Source organism: Oryctolagus cuniculus, chromosome 1 (genome assembly GCF_964237555.1).
Source record: "Oryctolagus cuniculus chromosome 1, mOryCun1.1, whole genome shotgun sequence".
NCBI lineage: Eukaryota > Metazoa > Chordata > Mammalia > Lagomorpha > Leporidae > Oryctolagus > Oryctolagus cuniculus.
Genome location: NC_091432.1, coordinates 162,429,168 through 162,451,247, shown reverse-complemented (window position 1 = coordinate 162,451,247; position 22,080 = coordinate 162,429,168). Strand labels below are relative to the sequence as shown.

General features: G+C 44.1%; 1 protein-coding gene across 3 annotated transcripts in view; it reads right to left on the bottom strand.

The window, feature by feature from the left end:
• The window catches only part of DOCK8 (dedicator of cytokinesis 8), a 251,166-nt gene that overhangs the window by 94,531 nt on the left and 134,555 nt on the right, over window positions 1–22,080 (bottom strand). For all 3 annotated transcript variants that reach the window (XM_008256091.4, XM_008256100.4, XM_008256104.4), the window contains 3 exons: window positions 6,925–7,042; window positions 5,521–5,591; window positions 4,024–4,162 (listed from right to left, as the gene is read on the bottom strand). In XM_008256091.4, coding sequence (XP_008254313.3) covers window positions 4,024–4,162; window positions 5,521–5,591; window positions 6,925–7,042 — 328 coding nt within the window. The remainder of the gene's footprint in view (window positions 1–4,023; window positions 4,163–5,520; window positions 5,592–6,924; window positions 7,043–22,080) is intronic.

The following is a 22,080-nucleotide window of genomic DNA, read 5'->3' as shown; positions in this document are numbered from 1 at the left end:
TAATTTTCTGTCTGGTTGATCTGTCCATTGCTGAAAGTAGGCTACTGAAGTCCCCCATTACTATTGAATTGTCTATGTTGCCCTTTAGATCCCTTAACATTTCTTTTAAATAGCCAGGTGCCCTGTAATTAGGTGCATATATTAGGTGTTTATAATAGTTATATCTTCCTATTGAATTGATCCCTCAATCAGTACATAGTGCCCTTCTTTGTCTCTTTTAACAGTTTTTGTGTTAAAGTCTATTTTGTCTGATATTAGGACAATGTTGATATTATTTTCTGATATTGTCTAATATTATAGTTACACCAGCTCCTTTTTGGTTTCTGCTGGTATGGAATATCTTTTTCCATCCTTCACTTTCAGTCTTCATGCATCTTGGTTGGCGAGATGTGTTTCTTGTAGGCAGCAAATAGATTGGTTTTGCTTTTTAATCCATTTTTAACCCATTCAGCCAGGGTGTGTCTTTTAACTGGAAAGTTGAAGCCATTTACATTTAGGTGACTATTGACAACTAACGACTTCGCCCTGCCATTTTTCCAAAAATATTTCTATTTTTATTTTGAATTTCCTTTGTACTTTTACTGGGAGGTTTTCTGCCTTCACATTGTTTCATAGTGATGATCATGTTTCTGTGTTTCTGTGTGCAGCACATCCTTATGCACAGCTAGATAGGTGGTAACAAATTCTTTCAATTTCTGCTTGTTATGGAGAGTTTTTATCTCACCTTCATTTATAAATGAGACTTTTGCAGGGTATAGTATTCTGGGTTGATGGTTTTTTTTCTCTCAAGACTTTGAGTATATCTTGCCATTCTCTCCTAGCCTGTAGGGCTTCTGATGAGAAGTCTGCTGTGTCTAATTGGAGATCATCTTTTCTTTATGCTTTACTGTGGTGAGTTTGATTATAATGTGTCTTGGTGAAGATCTTTTCTGGTCATGTCTATTTGGAGTTTTGTGTGCTTCCTGTACTTAGATGTCCCTGTATTTCTCCAAACCTGGGAAGTTTTCAGTATTATTTCATTAAAAAGGCCTTCTAATCTTTTATCTCTTTTCACACCTTCAGGAACTCCTAGAACCCATATTTTGGGTCGTTTGATGGTATCCTGTTGATTACCAACAGTGTTTTTCAATTTTCTGATTTCTTCTTGTGTTTGGTTTGACTGTGCTTTGTCAAGTCGGATATTCTTTCTTCTGCTTCACTGATTCTGTTGTTAAGGCTTTCCACCGCATTTTTTATTTGTTCTATTGAATTCTTCATTTCCAAGATTTCATTTTCATTTCTATTTATTTATTTATTTATTTATTTATTTTTTGACAGGCAGAGTGGATAGTGAGAGAGAGAGAGACAGAGAGAAAGGTCTTCCTTTGCCGTTGGTTCACCCTCCAATGGCCGCCGCAGCTTGCACACTGCGGCCGGCGCATCGTGCTGATCTGAAGTCAGGAGCCAAATGCTTCTCCTGGTCTCCCATCGGGTGCAGGGCCCAAGCACTTGGGCCATCCTCCACTGCACTCCTGGGCCATGGCAGAGAGCTGGCTTGTAAGAGGGGCAACTGGGACAGAATCTGGCGCCCCGACCAGGACTAGAACCCAGTATGCCAGCGCCGCAGGCAGAGGATTAGCCTGTTGAGCCACGGCGCCAGCCCATTTTCATTTCCCTTTAAGATCTCAATTTCGTGGGAGAAGTTTTCTTTCATGTCATGTACAGATTTCATTAGTTTGTGCATTTTCTTCTGATTACTTCTGTTTAATTTTATGATCAATTTTTTGAATTCCATTTCTGGCATTTCTTCAATTTCATCTTCTTCACAATCTAGTATTGAAGTGTTGTGTTCTTTTGCGGTGTCATGTTGTCTTCCTTATTCTTGTTTCTTGAATTGGTGCATTTTTACTCAGCATCTGTGGAGAAACTCATTGGTTTCTTCTTTGTTTGCTGTGGTGGCTTTTATCTTTGTACTATGCCTCTGTAGATCAGTTGAGTGTCTGCTTTCAGGGAATACCTAGAGCAGTGTGGTGGATGTAGCCAGGGAGCTCTGTTCAGTTCTCCAGGGTGAAGGGTGTGTCTAAGGTGACACACCCATGTTTGGCGCTATAAATCTTCTCTTTTTTATTTATTTTTTTTTTTGAGGGAGGTTTACTATGCTCAGCTGAACTTCTCTCTTCAAAGGAGACCAGTGCCTGTGCGCTAGCCTCAGTGGGTATAATATTTGTTTGCTCTTCCCCAAGGACTACACAAAGGATCTGTGCAGTCCTCAGTGTAAGCTCAAATTTCCCAGCAATGTCCCACACCAGGTAATCAGGGAGCCTTGTGCATGTGGAGCCTCTCACAGTGACTGCCCAAAGTTCCAGCCACACCTTGGAGCCCTCCCACACAGCCTCAGTTTTTTCACAGTCCTGGCACACAAGGATGCTGTTGCAGGGTGATCAGGGAGAGAGAAACGTGTCCCTACTCCTTTTTTTTTCTCCTCTAGTTTGGCAAGTACACTACCCCCCACAGGGCTCCAAGCCAGATTCCCTCTAGGGTCTTCCAGCAGCTCTATCACCAGTGGCTTGGGCTGCGACAGTCTGGTCTTACCTCACTCTCCAAAGCTGGTGTAGAGGCTCTCAGCTGCTGGGGTCCTGAGTTGTGGCATCCACGCCCTCCACATAGGTCCACTGTATCCCTCTAATTTGCATAGTTTCCTCTGCCATTTTCTCCCCAACTCTTCTTGGAGACTATCCTCTCTCCACTTTTGAAAACTACTTTCTCATAGACTGGAGCAGTACGCTCCCTCCCTACTCTGCCACCTTAATCCCCTCCTAGCATATCATTCTGAAAATTTATCCAGCTGACAACAATCAAATGCAACTAAACAATGATTAGATATTGACCAGAGCTCTTTTTGGCAGTAATCTCTGTCCAGACTTTCACATTTTAAATGTCTTGAAAGCTCCTGAGATGGTAATATCAATGATTTACTGATTTTAGAACGATAGTGGTTGCATTTCTCTTTAGAGCCCATGTTTGTGTGTGTCTTCCCAGAGCAACCTCAGTGTTAACTTCACTACTTATATTTTTTTTTATTCATGTATCATTTTTATTTGAAAAACAGAGAGACAGAAAAGTCTTCTATCTGCTGGTCCACACTCCCCAAATGCCTGTGACAGCCAGGGTTGGGCTAGGCTGAAGGCAGAGCCTAGATTTCAATATGGGTCTCCCATGTGTGTGGCAGGGACCCACATGAGAAGGAAGCTGGCTTGGTAGTGCAGAAGCCAGGACTTGAACCAGACACACTAAGAGAGAACATGGGTGTCTCAAGTTGTGATATGCAACTGCTGCACCAAATTCCTACTCCTTTATATTTTTGAAAGACATTATTGTTCTCCTTTAAGGAAGAAAGACCTAGTTCTACACGTAAAACACATACTAAATTTGGAAATAATGGGCATTGCAGGTTTTGCTTTTATAAAAAATGAATATTCTTTTTTTTTTTTTTTTGACAGGCAGAGTGGACAGTGAGAGAGAGAGACAGAGAGAAAAGTCTTCCTTTGCCATTGGTTCACCCTCCAATGGCCGCCGCAGCTGGCGCGCTGCGGCCGGCGCACCGCGCTGATCCAATGGCAGGAGCCAGCTGCTTCTCCTGGTCTCCCATGGGGTGCAGGGCCCAAGCACTTGGGCCATCCTCCACTGCACTCCCTGGCCACAGCAGAGAGCTGGCCTGGAAGAGGGGCAACCAGGACAGAATCTGGCACCCCGACCGGGACTAGAACCCGGTGTGCTGGTGCCGCAAGGCGGAGGATTAGCCTAGTGAGCCGTGGCGCTGGCCAAAAAATGAATATTCTTTTTAGTCTGAATTACCCATTTACTTTACATTCCTGAAATTCATCATTTGCTAAGTCATTTCTGCTCTTTGGTATAATCTGGTTTAGCATATTTTGCTACTTTTGACAGGAAAAAGGCCACTGAATAGCATTTGGTTGTTTATCTGCAGGAACCTTGGCTGCACCAACAATCACAGGGTGAACAGGCAAGTGGAAAACGGCTCACAGAGTATCCCAGGAGACTTTCCACTGCGGCTCCTTGCTTCTGCTGACAGCTGATATGATAGAAGGTGAACAGGAGGTGGTGATGTATTGTCAGCTTAGCTGGAAGCTTAATTTTCACTTCTTCATAAAAGTCAGGGGACCTGTTTCCAAAGCACATTAGACACAGATAACTTTTAGCAAGATTGACTTCTCTGATGATCAATTATAATGCCACAGACCCTTTGCTCCTTAGACTTTTCATTTTACATTATTCTGCTCCAAAGCTGGAAGTCCTTGAGACTAAGCTTATGTTATTGGATGCACTTCACTTATAGAAAGCTGCTCACAAGCTAAAGGCTTTGTCAGGAAAAAAAATCTGCATAAACAATGGAAAAACCCAACAGCCTAATTTGAAAAGGGGATTGGATTTGGAGTCTTGCAATGACCTCCTTTTCCACGTCTGCTCCCAGTGACAGGGCCTGGCACATGACTGGAGAAACACAGGAGTGAAGCAAGAAGGAAAAGGAGCCTGGTTCTATTGAATTACAAAGTCCCGGACACTCTGCTAAGGCTTCGTGCACATTACCTCATTTATTCCTCAACTGTAATCTGGAAAGTGATTAAATGAAGTACTTAAATGGACCTCATTTATCAAGCCAGGATCAAGCCCAATTCTGTCTGACATTGTACAACTGTCCCTGTGCTACCTGTGGAATTGAGTTAACAGCTTAGACATTCTTCTTCTTTTTTTTTTTTTTTTTTTTGACAGGCAGAGTGGATAGTGAGAGAGAGAGACAGAGAGAAAGGTCTTCCTTTTTGCTGTTGGTTCACCCTCCAATGGCCGCCACGCCTGGCGTGCTGCGCCCGGCGCTTCGCGCTGATCCGAAGCCAGGAGCCAGGTGCTTCTCCTGGTCTCCTATGTGGGTGTAGGGCCCAAGCACTTGGGCCATCCTCCACTGCACTTTTGGGCCATAGCAGAGGGCTGGCCTGGAAGAGGGGCAACCGGGACAGAATCCGGCGCCCCGACTGGGACTAGAACCCAGTGTGCCGGCGCCACAAGGCGGAGGATTAGCCTATTGAGCGGGGGCGCCGGCCTAGACATTATTCTTGACTCAATTTGCTGACACGGTAGTGAGTGTTCCGTTTTTCCTTGGGTCAGCTTAAGTAGGTAGTGGAGAAGGTGTAGACTGGTGTAGACAGAGCAAAACTGGCTTTTGCTTCTGGCTCCTCCTGGTGTCTCAAAGCAAGTTAGAAAATTTATTTCGGTCTTCAACACTCTATAATGTCCTGAGAGCAGAAGGACCAAAAAAAGTCAAATCCATGTTAGATTCCTCTCCCAATCTTAGCTAATGACAAGAAAACTGTTTGCAGTACGGAATCACGGAACTGACATGAATTTCCTCTCACCCTTGATTCCTGAATGACAAAAACTGTTGGGAGGAGTCACTTGGGGATTCAGAAAAGCCAGGAGCAGACAGAACAATCCTGGCACGCACTTAGAACTCTGAAATATACTCACTTATTGTGGTATGTGATGGCTGTGTACACTTCCTGCAGAAATTCTGGCCCAGTGGATTTTCCGAAGATGACCTGTTGACAACACAGAAAGGACCAGATGAGCAGTGACTTTTGGGTGTACTGACTATTATCAGGCCAATGGGATGCTCTGGTCTTACAGGGGTGCATTTGATAAATTAAGAGTTCCAGATTTTACAACTGGCCCAACCACACCTATGCAGAGGAACTGACTGTGAAAGTCAACTGGCATTCCACAGAGCTACACTAGGGAGCAAGGGCTGCAGGTGTGTCAGATCGGAACGCCAGCGCTCTTTCCACTCCGCCTCACTCATGAGAGGTCTACACGATAGGGCAAAGTCACATAATTTTGCCCACATGCCTGGTCCAGGCTCTTTCCCCTCCATAGAGGCTTGAGTGATTCAGACCTTCCCTGTTGCCCACATGTGTGTGCTATTTAGAAAGAGACACTTCCTTAGGTCTGCCGCAGCCCTAAAGGCACATGATTGGGGCAAAGAACAAAAAACCCTCTCCTCTAGATGCAGTAATACCTGTGCCAGGTCTCAGGACTCAGCAAGGACAACACTGGCTGGAATTTGGCCTCCCCTTGCCACTCGGCTGAGTTCCTTAGCTGTACATGGGACCTGCACAAAAATACCTGGTAGCCTGCCCACAGCTGTACTGTTTGTTCACAAGCCACCACCATTGTTTTAAAAGGACACCTTCTACTGCCAGACAGCTAGGATATTAAGAGGGAATTACGAAGCACTGGGAAAAAATGACTTCAGTAGAAAGATATATTAACTGAATTACATGACCTAAAGAAAATAGTAAAAGCTAACTGCCCATCCCACTTAGCAGCAGGTGGTGTGAAAATACAAATCCCAGCATTTTGGCTTCCTTAGAGAACACTGTATTATACGTATAATCTGATTGATGTTTTGTCTCAGGACAAAGATCTGGTCCTAATAGGTGTTGAGGCAGTGTGTGTTTAGCGTTACCAGGCATGACTTCCCATTTGTTAGTAGGTGTGGTATGAGGCCTGGGTAAGGGTGCAATGCCGTGCATACATGGGAGAAGCTCAGCAAACACAGTGGACAGGTTGAGCCCATCTGTTGACTCTGTAGATGATCAAAACTGTGGGGTCCTATGAGTAGCATAGAGAAACTTCATCTTTCAGGCCTCTAAAGTGATCTGCATTTCCAACATTTTGCAGCTCACTAGAGAATAGATTAGCTAAGAGACTTTCAGTTCAGGATCCTGGGAACACAGGCCTTGCCCATGGGGAGCAGTGTGGGCCTGGAACAGGCATACTCTGCACCAGGGTGAGCCTTGGAGTGTGCCCTTGTGTGCTGACAAGGCAAGCACAGCCCATCCCACTTGAGGTAACTGTTCACTTGCAGCCTACCGGCATAGCGCTGCTGGCATCTTCTCCACACATGAACTGGATCTTTATCGTAATGTTGCGGGCAGACGCCAGTTTGTTAGCAAAGTTCAGTCTCTGGGGGTAGACATAGAGGAGATTTCTGGAAAAGAAGAGATACAGGATCAGTGAACAAGGCCTAGACTTTACTTTCAGCAAGTTCTTGAGCAAATGCCTGGCCTACACTTGTGGGGTGACTGTCATGAAGGACGGTTTCCTTCAGAAATGAATTACTGTGGGAGGAGTGGGAGGGCTACTGTGCATTCCTCCTGGTCACCCACACACATCTGACCATAACCAACAGTGCTCTCTGTTTCACTGCATATCAAGATGTGTCTGCTGGGGCAGGCACTGTGGCAGCGGGTTAAAGCTCCAGCCTACAGTGCCAGCATCTTATATGGGTGCAGGTTTGAGTCCCAGTTGCTCCACTTCCAATCCAGCTCCCTGCTAATATGGCTGGAAAAGCAGCAGAGGATGGCGCAAGTGCTTGGGCCCCTGCACCCATGTGTTAGACCCAGAAGAAGCTCCTGGCTTCAGATTGGCTCAGCTCCAGCCATTGCAGCCATTTGGGGAATGAACCAGCGAATGGAAGACCTCTCTCTCTCTTTCAAATAAATAAAATAAATCTTAAAAAAATAGAACTGTCTGCTGTAGTAAGAAAGTCTGAATTTATTGGAATGTACAAATTTGCAAGGAGCTAATTGCATGTCTGAGATATAAAGAAAACAAGAAAGGTTCAGCCCATTTGAAAGTAAATTCATAGTCTAATTTCATTCCTTTGTTTTCTTGTGTTACTTTCTGATATTTATATTATGGCTTCAATTTTGTATTGGCATGGTTTTCTGTTTTAGTTTAGTTTTCTTATTTAGCCCAACTGCTATATAACAATATGAAAAATATTTCAATTCATTCAACACATGTAGGACAGGTACTAGGCTAAGCATAATTAGCATATATTTTTCTATTTGCAGTATTAGTCATGAATTCTAGTAAAATATAAGCTCTGTGACAAAGATTAAAAAATTATTTATTTATTTTTGTTCTACTTGAAAGGCAGAGAAAGAAAATGACAAACAGAAGAGATCTTCTATCCACTGGTTCACTCTTCAAATACCTGGAACAGCTGCAACTGGGCCAGGACAAAGCCAGGAGACCAGAACTCAATCTGACTCTCTCATACAGGCAGCAGGGACCCAGGTTCTTAAGCCATCACCTACTGCCTCCTCAGAACATGCATTAGCAGTAGCTGGATCAGAAGCAGAGGAGCTGCGACTTGAGTCAAGCACTCAGATACGAGAGGCAGGCATCCCAAGAGATAACTTAACTGCTGTGCCAAACACCTACCCCTGGGGCTTTTAATCAATTTCATTTAGTTCTATTTATTGGAAAGGCAATGAGGGGAGGACATATATATATCTTCCATCTGCTGTTTCAGTCTACAAACGCCTGCAACAGCTGTGGCTGGGACAGGCTGAAGCCAAGAGCAGGGAACTCATTCTGGGTTTTCTATGTGGGTGGCAGGACCTTACGTACTTGGTCCATCACCTGCCATCTCCTAGGATACATATTAACAGGAAGGTGGAATTAGAACCAGAGCTGGGACTCAAATCCAGGCACTCTGCTATGGGATACAGGCATCCCAAGTAGCATTTTAACCCCTGCGACAAACATCAGCTTTGAGAACAGAGACTTTTATCTGAAGTTTCTGATTTACTGCTGTAGCTCTAGCAGCTAGGGTAGCGTTTGGAACATGGTAGATTCTAAAGAAATGTCTGTTGGATAACAGAAATATGTATTATTTTGATGACATTTATTCCCGACATGAAAATAAACAATAATGATACACATTTAGAAAGCACTTACTTTGAGACACAAAATGTTCCCTAAAACTCATATTTACTAATTTGTCTAATTTTCATCATTATTCTAAAGCAGGCTATCATCACTGCCATCATCTCCATGTTGCAAATAAGGAAAAAGAAAAGGTACAGGGAGGTTCACTAAGATGTCTCAAATTACAAAGTTAGGAAACAGCAGTCAGGATTTGAACCCAGGAGGTCTAGCTCCAGAGCCATGCTCCTTACCACTATGCTGTCTCTCAGATCAGATGCTCACTACAATATGAATGTCCTTTCAAGTGGGTCATCTGACATCCTTCAGTGACAAGTTTGCTTTAACTTTGTGGTTATCGTTAACAGTACGCCAAGGCTGCTTCAATTAGTTAGTGTCATGATCTTTGGGAAAATGTTTTATCTTCCTCACTCTTAGCCCACCACCCTAATTCCTGGGTAATATACTTTTCCTAAACAGACATATTCTTGGGGCTGGGGCTGTGGCAGAGTGGGTAAAGCCACTGCTGGCAGTGCTGGCATCCCATATGGGCACTGTTTCGAGTCCTGGCTGCTCTACTTCCAATCCAGCTCTCTGCTATGGCCTGGGAAGGCAGTGGAAGATGGCCCAAGTGCTTGGGCTCCTGTACCCATGTGGGAGACCCACAGGAGGCTCCTGGCTCCTGGCTTCAGATCAGCGCAGCTTTGGCCATTGTGGACATCTGGGGAGTGAACCAGCAGATGGATAAATCCATGATCTTCCCATCACTCATCCTTGCTACTGCAATATCAGCAGTGTCAGTACTAATAATCACGAGCCTGGACAAAACAATTGAATGGACCCAGTGGACCTGCTTCGAGTAGACCATGCAGACTGCTCCAAAAAAATCATTTCTTATCAAATGTACAGATAAAGAGATAGCCAAGTTATAAGCTAATGTAAAAGGCAGGACACTGAGATAGTACACCTTTGGACCACTAGAGATGAGTGGATTGGATTCATACTGAGACTCTGTTCTGTTCTTGTAAGAGATTGAGATTTCTGACCATTTTGATGGGGCAATCCTTAGATCCAAGCATATAGATTGGAAGGGCTAGTACTGGGAACCAGGCCTTTTTTTCCTTATGACATCCCATAGTCTGGCTTTACTTTCAGAGTGTATTTGAAATTTTTACAGTGCAGTATGTTTCATGGGCAATTCGTCATGCCAAAATCAAAGACACTTATTTCTAGGAGTGTCATAAACCTCATTTAGTCTTATCCCAGAAATGGACTGATTCCATTAGCCTGACAGTCACTGAAAGCTGCACCCCAAACCCACATTTCCCCACTTGCTCCAGAGAACCCCAGTGTCCTTCAAAAAACTAACAAGGGTTTGGGGATGAGGTAGGAGGATGACCAAACACAGCTGGGAAGACTGGGGCAAACCAAGATAAACAGGTTAAAGTGCACCACAAACGCCTCTGATAGGGAGGTCTCTGTTCCTTTCTCCAAATGCTTTGACCTCAGAACTCACTTATTTATCCTCTCGTGGCATATTTCTCAACTTTAATATTATGACAGATCAGTCAGGAAAACACTGAAAGAAACTTTTCTGGCTACAGCTGAACATTCCACATCAAGGACAGAAAAATTACAGCCGAAGGACTCTCTACTCAACTATCCAGTAGACGATCTCAGGCATTCAAGAAGAAAAATGGTATTTGGAACTGTCAAGAACACAAGGAATTGTTGCTTTGTGTGCAAACTCAAAGGCCAGAGAAGCAAATGAATAGCAGCCCTACACTTTGCTTTCCCCTACCCTCTGCATATTGGGGAACTTCCTGGAGGCAAAATGAGTGTGAACCAGGGCTGGGAAGGGATCTGAGCTGCTGTACCCTATGACGTCTGCAGGCTGCTCTGACTTTAACCCAGTAGTATCACTACCCTGGCCTGGTGGCACTTGGTGCATGTCTTCCCCCTGATTGTCAGCCTTTGTTCCCAGCTCTGTCTAGCTACCACCTGGTCTTCTTTTTGGGTTCTTTTACCAGAGTCATAACTGGCTATTGACCACTGCATTGGCCACTTCTTACCTTCAAATGAAAAAGAAGATAAATCCAAGACAACAGCTTCAGCAAGAGGAAATTAATACAGATGGGCAGAATACTTCAGCTATCACCGAGGTATGGATGGGCTATCCAAAAAGGAAGATGACAGGCTAGGGCACAATGAGGAACAGGACTCTGGAGTGCTCAAGCTAGGAGACACCTCACCTGAACTCCAGCATATTTTGAGGGAAAGAAAAACCATTTATTTCAGGCCAGGACTTAAACACACACAGTTTCCATGGCTGCTCTGTCCAAAGCTTGCCAAATGGCTGCTGTGAGGCTCTCATGAGTTCATGCAGTCTTTTTCCTCAATGATGCAGTTAATGAGCATTTCAGCCCTTATAACACAGGGTTCTTAGCTACAAACTCATTTGTGCAGAGAAAAAAATCTGATACAGTGATTGCACCTCTTTTAAACCAGGATTTAAACTCTGTCTCAGGATTTAACTATCTTTTGACTTTCTGATAAAATATATATATATACTACACAAATATAATATTTTAAAATATGTAAATTATAAATACATAAATATATCAGTTTTAAATACAGGCAGGAGTTAAAGACTGCCCTGTGCCAACACAGAGACTTTAAATTATGCTTAGAGTTGGGAGTCACATTAAACTCAACTGATAGTTTAAAGGAAGTAATTACATGGAGTCTAATCAAGGCACATATGAAGTGTCTCATTATTAGTCTCAAAAATGTAAAAAAAATATTCCCAACAAAACTGGAGCTTGTAGTTGTCAGGTTTGCTCTGTTGGGAATGAGTAGGTAAAAAGTCTGGAGAAATGGGTTTCCTCCACTGCTGGAGACAAGGGAGAAGGCTCCCGGTTTGATGTTAACAGCAGCTCCAGCTGCCATGAACCCCAACTTTTAAAGATAGGACCGTCAAGGCCCCAAGACATAAGCGACTTGGACCCTGTGAGTTGGCCAAACAGCATGCAGAAGGCCCAGTGCAGAGCTGTTTCTACTCCACCACGTGGCTGTCTGAGCAGCACCTCCCAAATCTTGCTCTTTCAAACAGAGGCAGCCCAGTTCCAATGCAGCCGGAACCGGCTGGGCTACAGACGCTGTGGAGTGGACTTGGATGTGGTGATGGAGGACAGAAGACGGTTTACAATTGGGGTGCAGGATGCATGCAGGATACAGACATCCCTCTGCTCACTGCCTATTTTTCATTGCCACAGCCAACACTCAAGTAAAGCTAAAGTTTACAGAGTGGTTGCGTCAGAATGTGCTATTGGCTCTGTAGCCAGAGAACAGGGATTTGAATGCAACTTTTGCATCTTTTAGCTATACAGCCTAGGACAAGTTTCTTAGCCTTTCCAAAGCTCCAGCAGGGCCAATAACTGCAACTGCCTCACTGAGCTGTGGTGAGCACTAGTGAGCAAGAATGGGATAAACGACAGCTCCTCTGACAACTGTTTCCTCCACACAGATACTACGTCAGATGTACACTCCAAAGTGTGCTGCCCCATCGCTCCACTACAAACCACCCTCATCCAGAGAGCAGTGCTTCCTCGATTGACCTTGACTTCTACACTTGCCCAGACAACCTACTACTTACATATTAGTTAAAAGGATCTTTGAAAAATGTACAACAGATTATGTCAGGCCCCTACAAGAGTTTCCAAACTTCTCATTTTGCCCTTGACAATTTCTGACCTTATTTCTTACCACTGTCCATTACTAGTCTTTTTTCAAAGACCAGAGGATTTCAAACTTACTCCCATATCAAAGGTATCTGTACCTCCTGTTCCCCAGGGTTCCCCCAGCTCTCTAAATGACAGGTTCTTTCTCATCTGTTGGGTTTTAGCTCACGTAGGACCTCCTCAGAGGTCTTTCCTATTATCCTATTTAATTAGTCCACTCCACTTTCATCACATGAGTATCATTTACACATGTGATTAAGAGAGCACTGTGTGGGACCAGCATGGTGGCATAAGGAGTTAACATGCAGCCTGCAACTCTGGTATCCCACACCAGTGCCAGTTCAAAGTCTGCCTGCTCCACTTGTGATCCAGCTCCCTGCTAATGCACCTGGAAATGCAGTGGAATATTGTCCTAATGCCTGGGCCCCTGCACCCCAATGGGAGACCTGGAGGAAGCTCCTGGCTCCTGGTTTCAGATCAGCCCAACTCTGGATGCCATTGTGGCCATTTGGGGAATGAACCAATGATGGAAGACCTCTCTCTCTGTCTCTCCTTCTCTCTGTCTGTAACTCTGTCTCTCAAATAAATAAATAAATCTTTAAAGAAGAGAGTAAATACATGCCCATTTCCCCCATTTTGAATATGAAAAACATAGAAAAGAAGAAAATAGCATCCACCAAATATCCCAACGCCCTATGAGTCTAGCATATTTCCATTTAGTCTTTTTCCTTCTACAAATGAAACGTTTTTATCTACTGTAGATGTAAAATGTTATCTTATTCTTGTCACTTTATGTCATTCAATTTTTGACTATTTTCCCAGTGTGATTAAATAAACATGATATCCCACAATATGAAGTATTACAATTATATAAGTCTTCTCCAAATAAGCACTCAGGTCGTTTCCTGTTTTATCAGTTACAAAGCTATGACCAACACAGCCCTCTTCTGCAATGCAGCATAGGTTTGTAGAATCCCTTTACAGTCTGTATTGCTTAGTTTCTGCACCTTTGACTTAATTGAAAAGACACCAATCAACATTTCTTTAGTGCTGTGCTAGCAGAAATAATGAGCCAGAGTTTGAAAAAAATGCTTTGAAGTAGCTGGATGAAAGGGGCTGTGTAAATCACAACTGTAGTAGCCCTGCCAGACTGGTTAATCGGGTTCCATTAGCACACCCTCTCTTACTCTAACACAGGGGCAATGCTGTCCACCACACAGAGCCACATGTGCCCCAGACTGGCCCAGAATTCTGTGCATTGCTTAGAAACGGTTGCTCACTGAGGGGTGGAACTGCACCACCACATGACCAGTGTCTGCTCTAGCCTGCATACATGTTCCACGGAGCACACAGCTACTCATGTGTGTTGGAATCTCACCACATGACCCAGTGTCTGTTCTAGCCTGAACCTAGGGATTCAGCGTCCCTTTTTTCCAGACCAGGAAATTATCTCCTAAAGAGGTTTATAGATTTTGCCTAAAAGTTGTTGAGAAATTGCATTTCCCAAGAATCAGCATATATCTTATTGGCAAAATGATCAGTGATAAGTTTTGTTAAAACAGTATGCTTTTGAAGAAGTGACTATGTGAACAGCAGTGCCTTGTATCCAGAGAGAAGATCTGACTGCATGATCAATAATCCACAAAGCCAAACCAGGTAAGAGCAGTTACTAAAAAACAGAATCAGGCCTCTGTGTCTTATGCATGATAAATGAAGTGCCTGAATTAGCCAAAGAAAATCCTAAAAATTATTTTATCTAAGGGTTTTTGAGAGTTTAGCCCACGGCCTAAGTAGGAATCACTTCTCATGGTAAATTTTGAAAGCATCATTGGTAACTACAAGTATAGTGCACATGCAAAGCACAAAGCATTTAGTCTAATCTTATCTGTCCCGAATGCAGACAAAAATGGACTTCTTCAATCATATGCATCACCACATAGGAGAGAGAGACATTTAGCACTCATCAGAAATTTTCTGTCCAAATACCCTTCGGATGGCTTCCCTTGATTAGAAACTACCTCGGAAACTCCACATTCGTTCCACTAATTTAGCAATGGCCCCTTGACAACTTATCTTTAAACTGTGGCAATAGAGCAGCTCTAGGAGTTAACTTGTGGAATTTGGTCATTATTAGATCCAATTGTGGACCAAACACTGCCTGCTCTTACATCTTGGGACTATCTTCCAGTTCTTTGGCTAAGAACAGATTCACCCAGGAGATTTTGAAATTTTTCAAAGCCACAGTGAAAAAAATACCAGTTTGGCTTCTGTTAAACTTGGCTTATTCTTTACCCAGGACAAGAAAACAAAGAGGAAGACTGTCCCCTGTTAGTCATGCCCAAGATGACATCAATGTGCTCCCGAGGGGCTGCCATAGCTTGGAGCCAAGCCCAGAGGGCTAGTGGGCCACAGCATAAGGCACACCGGCCACTTCTTTAAACAACTGGACACTGGGACACATCCTCAGCAGAGCTTCTGACACAAGTCAGCCAGCAGGAGAGAAAGAAAGAGGCCTTGAGAGGACACAGAAGCAGGTGGACAAAGTCAAAGGCGGCCTCCACCTGCTGCTCCGGGGAGAGATTATCTGAGAAGAAAGCGGAAGCAGGCTAAGCCTTGTGCTTCAGGGCAGGTGGGCTTCCTGTGGCAGAGGTGACAGGTGACACGGGTGAGCAGAGCATTCTTGATCACTGGGGTTGACTAGTATTTTAGCAGATAGAAAAACAGGCCACCAGGGAACGAGTGGCGAAGCTGGGGTTATGTCTGCTGGGGAAAGCCTGTGCTAAGAAGCATGGAGGCAGTTCAGCGGGTTGCAACCAGCATTTTGTACATTGACAGCATTTAACTGAGGTATAATTTGCATGCAATAATGTAATACCATGCATAAGTCTCATTTATGGCTTCCTAAATTTTGACAAATGTACACACTTGCATAATCATAACCAAGATAATGTATATAACATTTCCATTAAACACAGTTTCCTTGTACCCATTTCCAGTCATTCCCACCTTCAACGCCCACAATTTTTATCATTTCTGATCTTGAACTTCACGTGGGTTGAGTAGGTACTCTTATGGCTAAGTTTTTATGATCAAATATATGATAACCTCAATAGATTCAGAAAAAAACATTTGGCAAAATTCAACATACATTCAGTATTAGACTCCCTCAATGAAATTAAAGTAATCTGGGGCTGGCGCCGTGATTCATTTGGCTAATCCTCCGCCTATGGCGCCAGCATCCCAAATGGACACCGGGTTCTAGTCCCGGTTGCTCCTCTTCCAGTCCAGCTCTCTGCTGTGGCCCGGGAGGGCAGTGGAGGATGGCCCAAGTGGTTGGGCCCCTGCACCCACATGGGAGACCAGGAGAAAGCACCCAGCTCCTGGCTTTGGATCAGCGTAGCTCTGGCTATAGCGGCCATTTAGGGGGTGAACCAATGAAAGGAAGACCTTTCTCTCTGTCTCTCTCTCTCACTGTCTATAACTCTACCTGTCAAATAAAAAAAAGATTAAAAAAAAGAAAGAAATTAATCTATGAAAAACTTTAAAAAAAAAAAGAAGTGTGGAGGTGCAGATTATCCCTTGACCATGCAAATGCTTACCAATTTCTGGCAATGGTAACCCACGTCATGTTTTGGATGAAAAAATATTGTATTGCTAACTTCCATACCCACCAAGAAATATGGGGAGCACCCCTCAGTCATGTCATGTCATAAAGACAGAATCCTGCTTCACTTACAGGGCTCGAGAAACCACAAATAGAGTCCAAGGATGAACTACATTTGTCAAGGTTAAACAATCCTTAAGGGTTCTTTTCTTGTGTATGTCTTTGAAAGTGAGAATGATGCTCAACAGCTAATATTTAGTATATAAAATTGAGTGAAAATTCTGAAAGTAAAACTTGATCTCTGATAAAACTATAAATATGTAAAAACTAGAAGATGATGCAGGAAAGTGAAAAATATAGATTTGGGGGCAGGTACTGTGGCAAAGTGGGTAAAGCCACTGACTGCAGTGTTGGCACCCCATATAGGTGCGGGTTCAAGTCCTGGCTGTTCCACTTCCAATCCAGTTCTCTGCTAATGGCCTGGGAAAGTAGTGGAAGATGGCCCAAGTGCTTGGGCCCCTGCACCCACGTGGGAGACCCGCAGGAAGCTCCTGGCTTCAGAACGGCCCAGCTCTGGCGTTGAGACCATTTGGGGAGTGAACCAGAGGATGTAAATCTTGCTCTCTCTCTGTCTCTGTCTCTCTCTCTGTAACTCTGCCTTTCAAATACATAAATAAGTCTTTTAAAAAAAGATTTGGTTTTGAAATGGGATTGAAATTTGTTTTTGTTTCTTCCTGTAACAAAACAGTGTTATCAGATACATACTTTTCTTTAAGAAGAATGGAGAAAGAAAAATTTTAAAAAATTGCTAGCCTGGGTTATCTCCATCATCTTTTGAATATCAGTGGTGCACACATATTAAGGGGTTCCTATCAAGTAGATGGATTTGTTATCGAGACACGGGACTAGTGTCTCTTACCAGGTAAGACAATGGGTTGAAGCATTCTTAAAACGTTGAAAAATACTCTACAAATGTAAGATGAGCAATCATTTTCCTCCCCTGGAATAAAAAGGTTAGGGCCAAGTCATACAATGATACCTGAGAATTGCTTTGTAAACTGTAAAATACAACACAAATCAAGATGTTATAAATAGCACTATGTCAAACAGCTGAGTAGATTTTCTTTTTTAAGATTTATTTTTTTATTTGGAAGGCAGTTACAGATAGGCAGAGGCAGAGAGAGAGAGAGAAAGAGAGAGAGAGCAAGAAAGGTCTTCCATCTGCTGGTTCACTCCCCAGATGGCCACAATGGCTAGAGCTGCGCCAATCAGAAGCCAGGAGCCAGGAGCTTCCTGGGTCTCCCACGTGGGTGCAGGGGCCCATCCTCCACTGCTTTCCCAGGCCACAGCAGAGAGCTGGATTGGAAGTGGAGCAGCCAGGACTTGAACCGGCACCCATATGGGATGCTGGCACTGCAGGCAGTGACTTTACCCACAACACCACAGTGCCGTCCCCCTGAGATTTTAAAATGTGGCTGACACTGCTTGGGTTGCCTGTATCCCATATTGGATTGCCTAGCTCAAGTTCCTGCTCTCCCACTTCAGATCCCACTTCCTGCTAATGAGCACTCTGGGATGGAAGCAGAAGATGGCCCAAGTGCCTGTGCCCCTGCCACTCACATGAGACACCCAGGTGGAGTCCCAGGCTTCAGCCTGGACCAGCCCCCAGCCCCGGCTTTTGTGGGCATTTGGGGAGTGAACCAGAGGTGGTGAGATCGCTCTTTCTCTGTTTCTGCCTGCCTTTTTAGATAAAATGAAAATAAATACATAAAAATTTAAAAAATTAAAATGCCACTTTAAACACTGCAGGACTGTGAGATATGACTATGTGAATCTCATACCTGGGCAAAGACTCAAGCACTCTGGGCTTCTCCGTCTTTATCTCTTAGTCTCCGTCTTTGTTTTTTCTGTGTCTTTCATGTGTGTAACTCTCTCTGCCTCTCTTTAAGTCTCCCAGGTCTCTGTGTCTCTGATTACCAGCCCTCTGCCTCTCCCGCAGCCTCTCAGCAAAGGGCCAAGTGCTCTTCCCTAGGAAGCCCTCCTCTCCTCCAGTTCCGGAATGGACTGTGGGCAGGGCCATGCTAAAGCTCAGGACAAGCGCGGGGCCACAAAAATGCCAGTATCCCCACAATTATTAGCTCTGAAAATATGAAAAGAAAACCTCAAAACCAAAATGAATGACTTTCAAATTAAATATGCAAAATTTTGTTGATAAGTCAATGATAACTCTAAAGAATGTAATCTTTTTTTTTTGACAGGCAGAGTAGACAGTGAGAGAGACAGAGAGAAAGGTCTTCCTTTGCTGTTGGTTCACCCTCCAATGGCCACCGCGGCTGGTGCGCTGCGGCCGGTGCACCGCGCTGATACGATGGCAGGAGCCAGGTGCTTCTCCTGGTCTCCCATGGGGTGCAGGGCCCAAGCACTTGGGCCATCCTCCACTGCACTCCCTGGCCACAGCAGAGAGCTGGCCTGGAAGAGGGGCAACCGGGACAGAATCCAGTGCCTCGACCGGGACTAGAACCTGGTGTGCTGGCGCTGCAAGGAGGAGGATTAGCCTAGTGAGCCGCGGTGCCAGCCAAGAATTTAATATGAAGGTAAAAAAATGTTCCTCATACTTTGTAAATGGGTGTAAAATTTTATATAAAGTATACATAATGAGTGGGAAATGGGGGCATTGCAATACGTTGTAAATAACATGCTGTCAGGTGCTTCTAGCTCCAGGTCTTAAAAAGGCCTTAAACAGGGGTGTTCCGAGGGGGATAAAATACAGGAGAAATTGGTTTTTCAATTTTATTAACTTTCTTAGAGATTGAGATATGTTGACTTAATAGCAAGCTACTAGCAATATACACTGGATTAAGGTAGATGGGCTAGTAAATTAGTACCTGGCTGCCCGATACAGCATCACTGTAACAGTGTTATACATAAAACGGTCTCCATTTTTCTAAACAAACACTTGCAAGCCAACAATTTTGGCAATTTCCAAGCAATTCCTTTTTCTTGTGCTTTTTATAACTCTCCTTTCCAGCCTTTTTGGCAAAGACAGAGTCAAAGAATGGATGAACTCTTTGCTGAAGCAGAAACGCAGCAAAACCAATGGGACAATGGAGATGCTGCTATTTGAACGCACAGAAAAAGGTCAGTGCTTTTCAGCCTCTTCAGCAATTTGTTGGCCACACGCTGATTCCAGCAAGGGAACTTCAAGTGCCTACCCACATCAGTAACATCCTATGCTACTTAGTGTCTTTTACTCAAGTATTCAAAAGAAAATTGCAAATCCGGATACTTTATTTGAAGGTACTTATGCAAGACAAACATCAGGGGATCTGATTTCAGTTTGTCATTTATATTTAACCACCAGCACTCTTACACTGTGGAGGCTCTGTTGTAAGTGCCTGTGAAAGCACCACCGCTGGTTGCATTTGGCAGATACAACAAAGGTTCAGAGAGGATGCCTAACTGGCACAAGGTAACACAGCTAGCAAACGGCACCAAAATGCCAATCCAGGTGCTCAGAAGCTACACCCAGTGCCTAATAAGCAGTCTGTCTGCTCAATCACCAAACTCACCAGGACTTTATAGATCTACTTTTTATAGTGAGGTCTTACCATATTTATAAGGACGAAAGGGCACTTCCCCAAACCAACCATGCAATTTTTCTAAAGGTCTGAAGTAGAGGCAGACATTCAGCCCACCGATTGGGCTCCTGGTCCACTGCCCACATCCCAGCGTTCAGTGCCGGGCTCTGGCTCCTGAATCCTGGGACAAGAGCTGATGGCTCAGGTAGGAGGGTTCCTGCCACCCACTTGGGATACCTGGATTGAGTTGCCAGCTCCTGGCTCTGGCTTTCCGCTTCTCCACTGCTCCAGGCATTTGGGAAACAGACCAGCAGTAAGGCCATTCATTCTCTCTCTCTCATAACTTTGATTTGAAATGGCGCAGTGAACTTAGAGGATGAGAATGCTGTCCCTCCATGTTAAAGATTTTCATACTTTGAATATATCAAGAGCAAATTAAAGTCAGAAAGCTGAATACTTTTTATGATCAGGAATTTACCTAGAAACTGTGCAAACCTAATACGGCTCTATTTTCAAGTGGAAGCATGTGTCAGTGACTGAGTTCTCTGCTACTCGAAGTGTGGCCCGTGTAGGAGCAGCACTGGCGTCGGCGTCCCCTGGAGCAGTTAGAAATGCATCCTAGACCTGCTAAAGCTGGTTTGTCTGAGGTTTAACCACGTCAGTGGCTCAAATGCACATTCAAGTTTGAGAAGCACTGATCCAAGAGAACTGGCTTCTCTTTCATTTGGCAGATTTAGGAATCTCACAGTTCATTGTGATTCCTTTATTTTCTTGGTAGCTAGGAAGCTCAAAGGCAAACTTGCAGAAGATTTTTTAAGGAACTGTAAAGGCCTCAGGGCTCTGTATAGTAACCTTTCCTGACTGTAGGCTGATTTCCTTCTAAGTATTTTCTTTCTGTCAAGAAATATTACACCTTGTTATATGACCCCTTTATGCTGCCCCAGACTTTTTAGAATGGGAAAGTTCACAAATACATGCATAAAAATAAAACACTTGTGGGGCTGGCACCGTGGCTCACTTGGTTAATCCTCTACCTGCAGCGCCAGCATCCCATATGGGCACCGAGTTATAGTCCGGTTGCTCCTCTTCCAGGCAAGCTCTCTGCTGTGCCCTGGGAAGGCACAGAGGAGGATGGCCCAAGTGCTTGGGACCCTGCATCCACATGGGAGACCAGAAAGAAGCACCTGGCTCCTAGCTTCAGATTGGCGCAGCGCCCCAGCCGTAGCGGCCATTTGGGGGTTGAGCCAGCAGAAGGAAGACCTTTCTGTCAATCTCTCTCACTGTCTAACTCTGCCTGTCAAATAAAAAAAAAAAAAATAAAGAATAAAAAAAAAACAAAACACTTGCCAGGTCCTGTCTCTTCATTCCATGGCCATGGTCTCAGGCCATCAATTTTGTTTATTCTCATTGCCAATGTTTAGCTTTAGACCAAATCACAAACTCACAAGGGAATCAATGAAAAGTGGAAATGGAAAGAAAATCCCTGACATGTTAGGTGAGGAAGACATTCCATCTCCAGAAGTCCGAGCAGCGAAAGGAGCATGACAGAGCACCAGAGTCCCCCGAGGCTGCCCACCCTGGGACACGGCACAGGATCAGCCGGCGGCACGAGTGTTGTGGTAGCAAGCAGGAGCTCACCCTTAGGAACACCTGTCCTCTAAGCACTGGGCTGCAATGTTTTGTATAAATGTGGTCTGCACATCAGGGACCTCTGCTCCCCCACAAGAAGCAGATGCAGTAAAGAAGCCAGACACAAAATGTCAACAAACTTGTAGAAACAATCCAACACTCTCTATATAAGCTTTTGGTTTAGAAGATGTACCAAAAGCCAAAAATCAAATGGGAAACAAGAAGACAGGGAGAGAAAAACAAACCAAAAACAACAGCCAGGCTCAATACCACTTATTACACCACTTTGATTTTCTTTTGGATGCAGAAAAACTCATGCTTTTTCAGCTGATAAAAACACAATAACTATGATTACAGCTCGTAATTTGTCTTTGAACATTAATTAAATGTTCACAACTAGGATCTTTGTGCCATGCCCTTTCTATGACATCATTACCCTTTCTCCTCTCTCTTCCTGTTTTTTTTTTTTAATATTTACTTATTTGAAGAGAAGAATTACAGAGAAGCAGAGGCAGAGGTAGAGAGAGAGACAGACAGAGAGAGACAGAGAGAGGTCTTCCTCTGGTTTATCCGCAAATGGCCGCAACTGCCAGATATGGGCTGATCCAAAGCTAGGATCCAGGAGCTTCTTCTGGGTCTCCCATGTAGGGCTGTGGCCCAAGAACTTGGGCCATCTTCCACTGCTTTCCCAGGCACATTAACAGGAAGCTGGATAAGAAGTGGAGCAGCCGGGACTTGAACCAGCATCCATATGGGATGC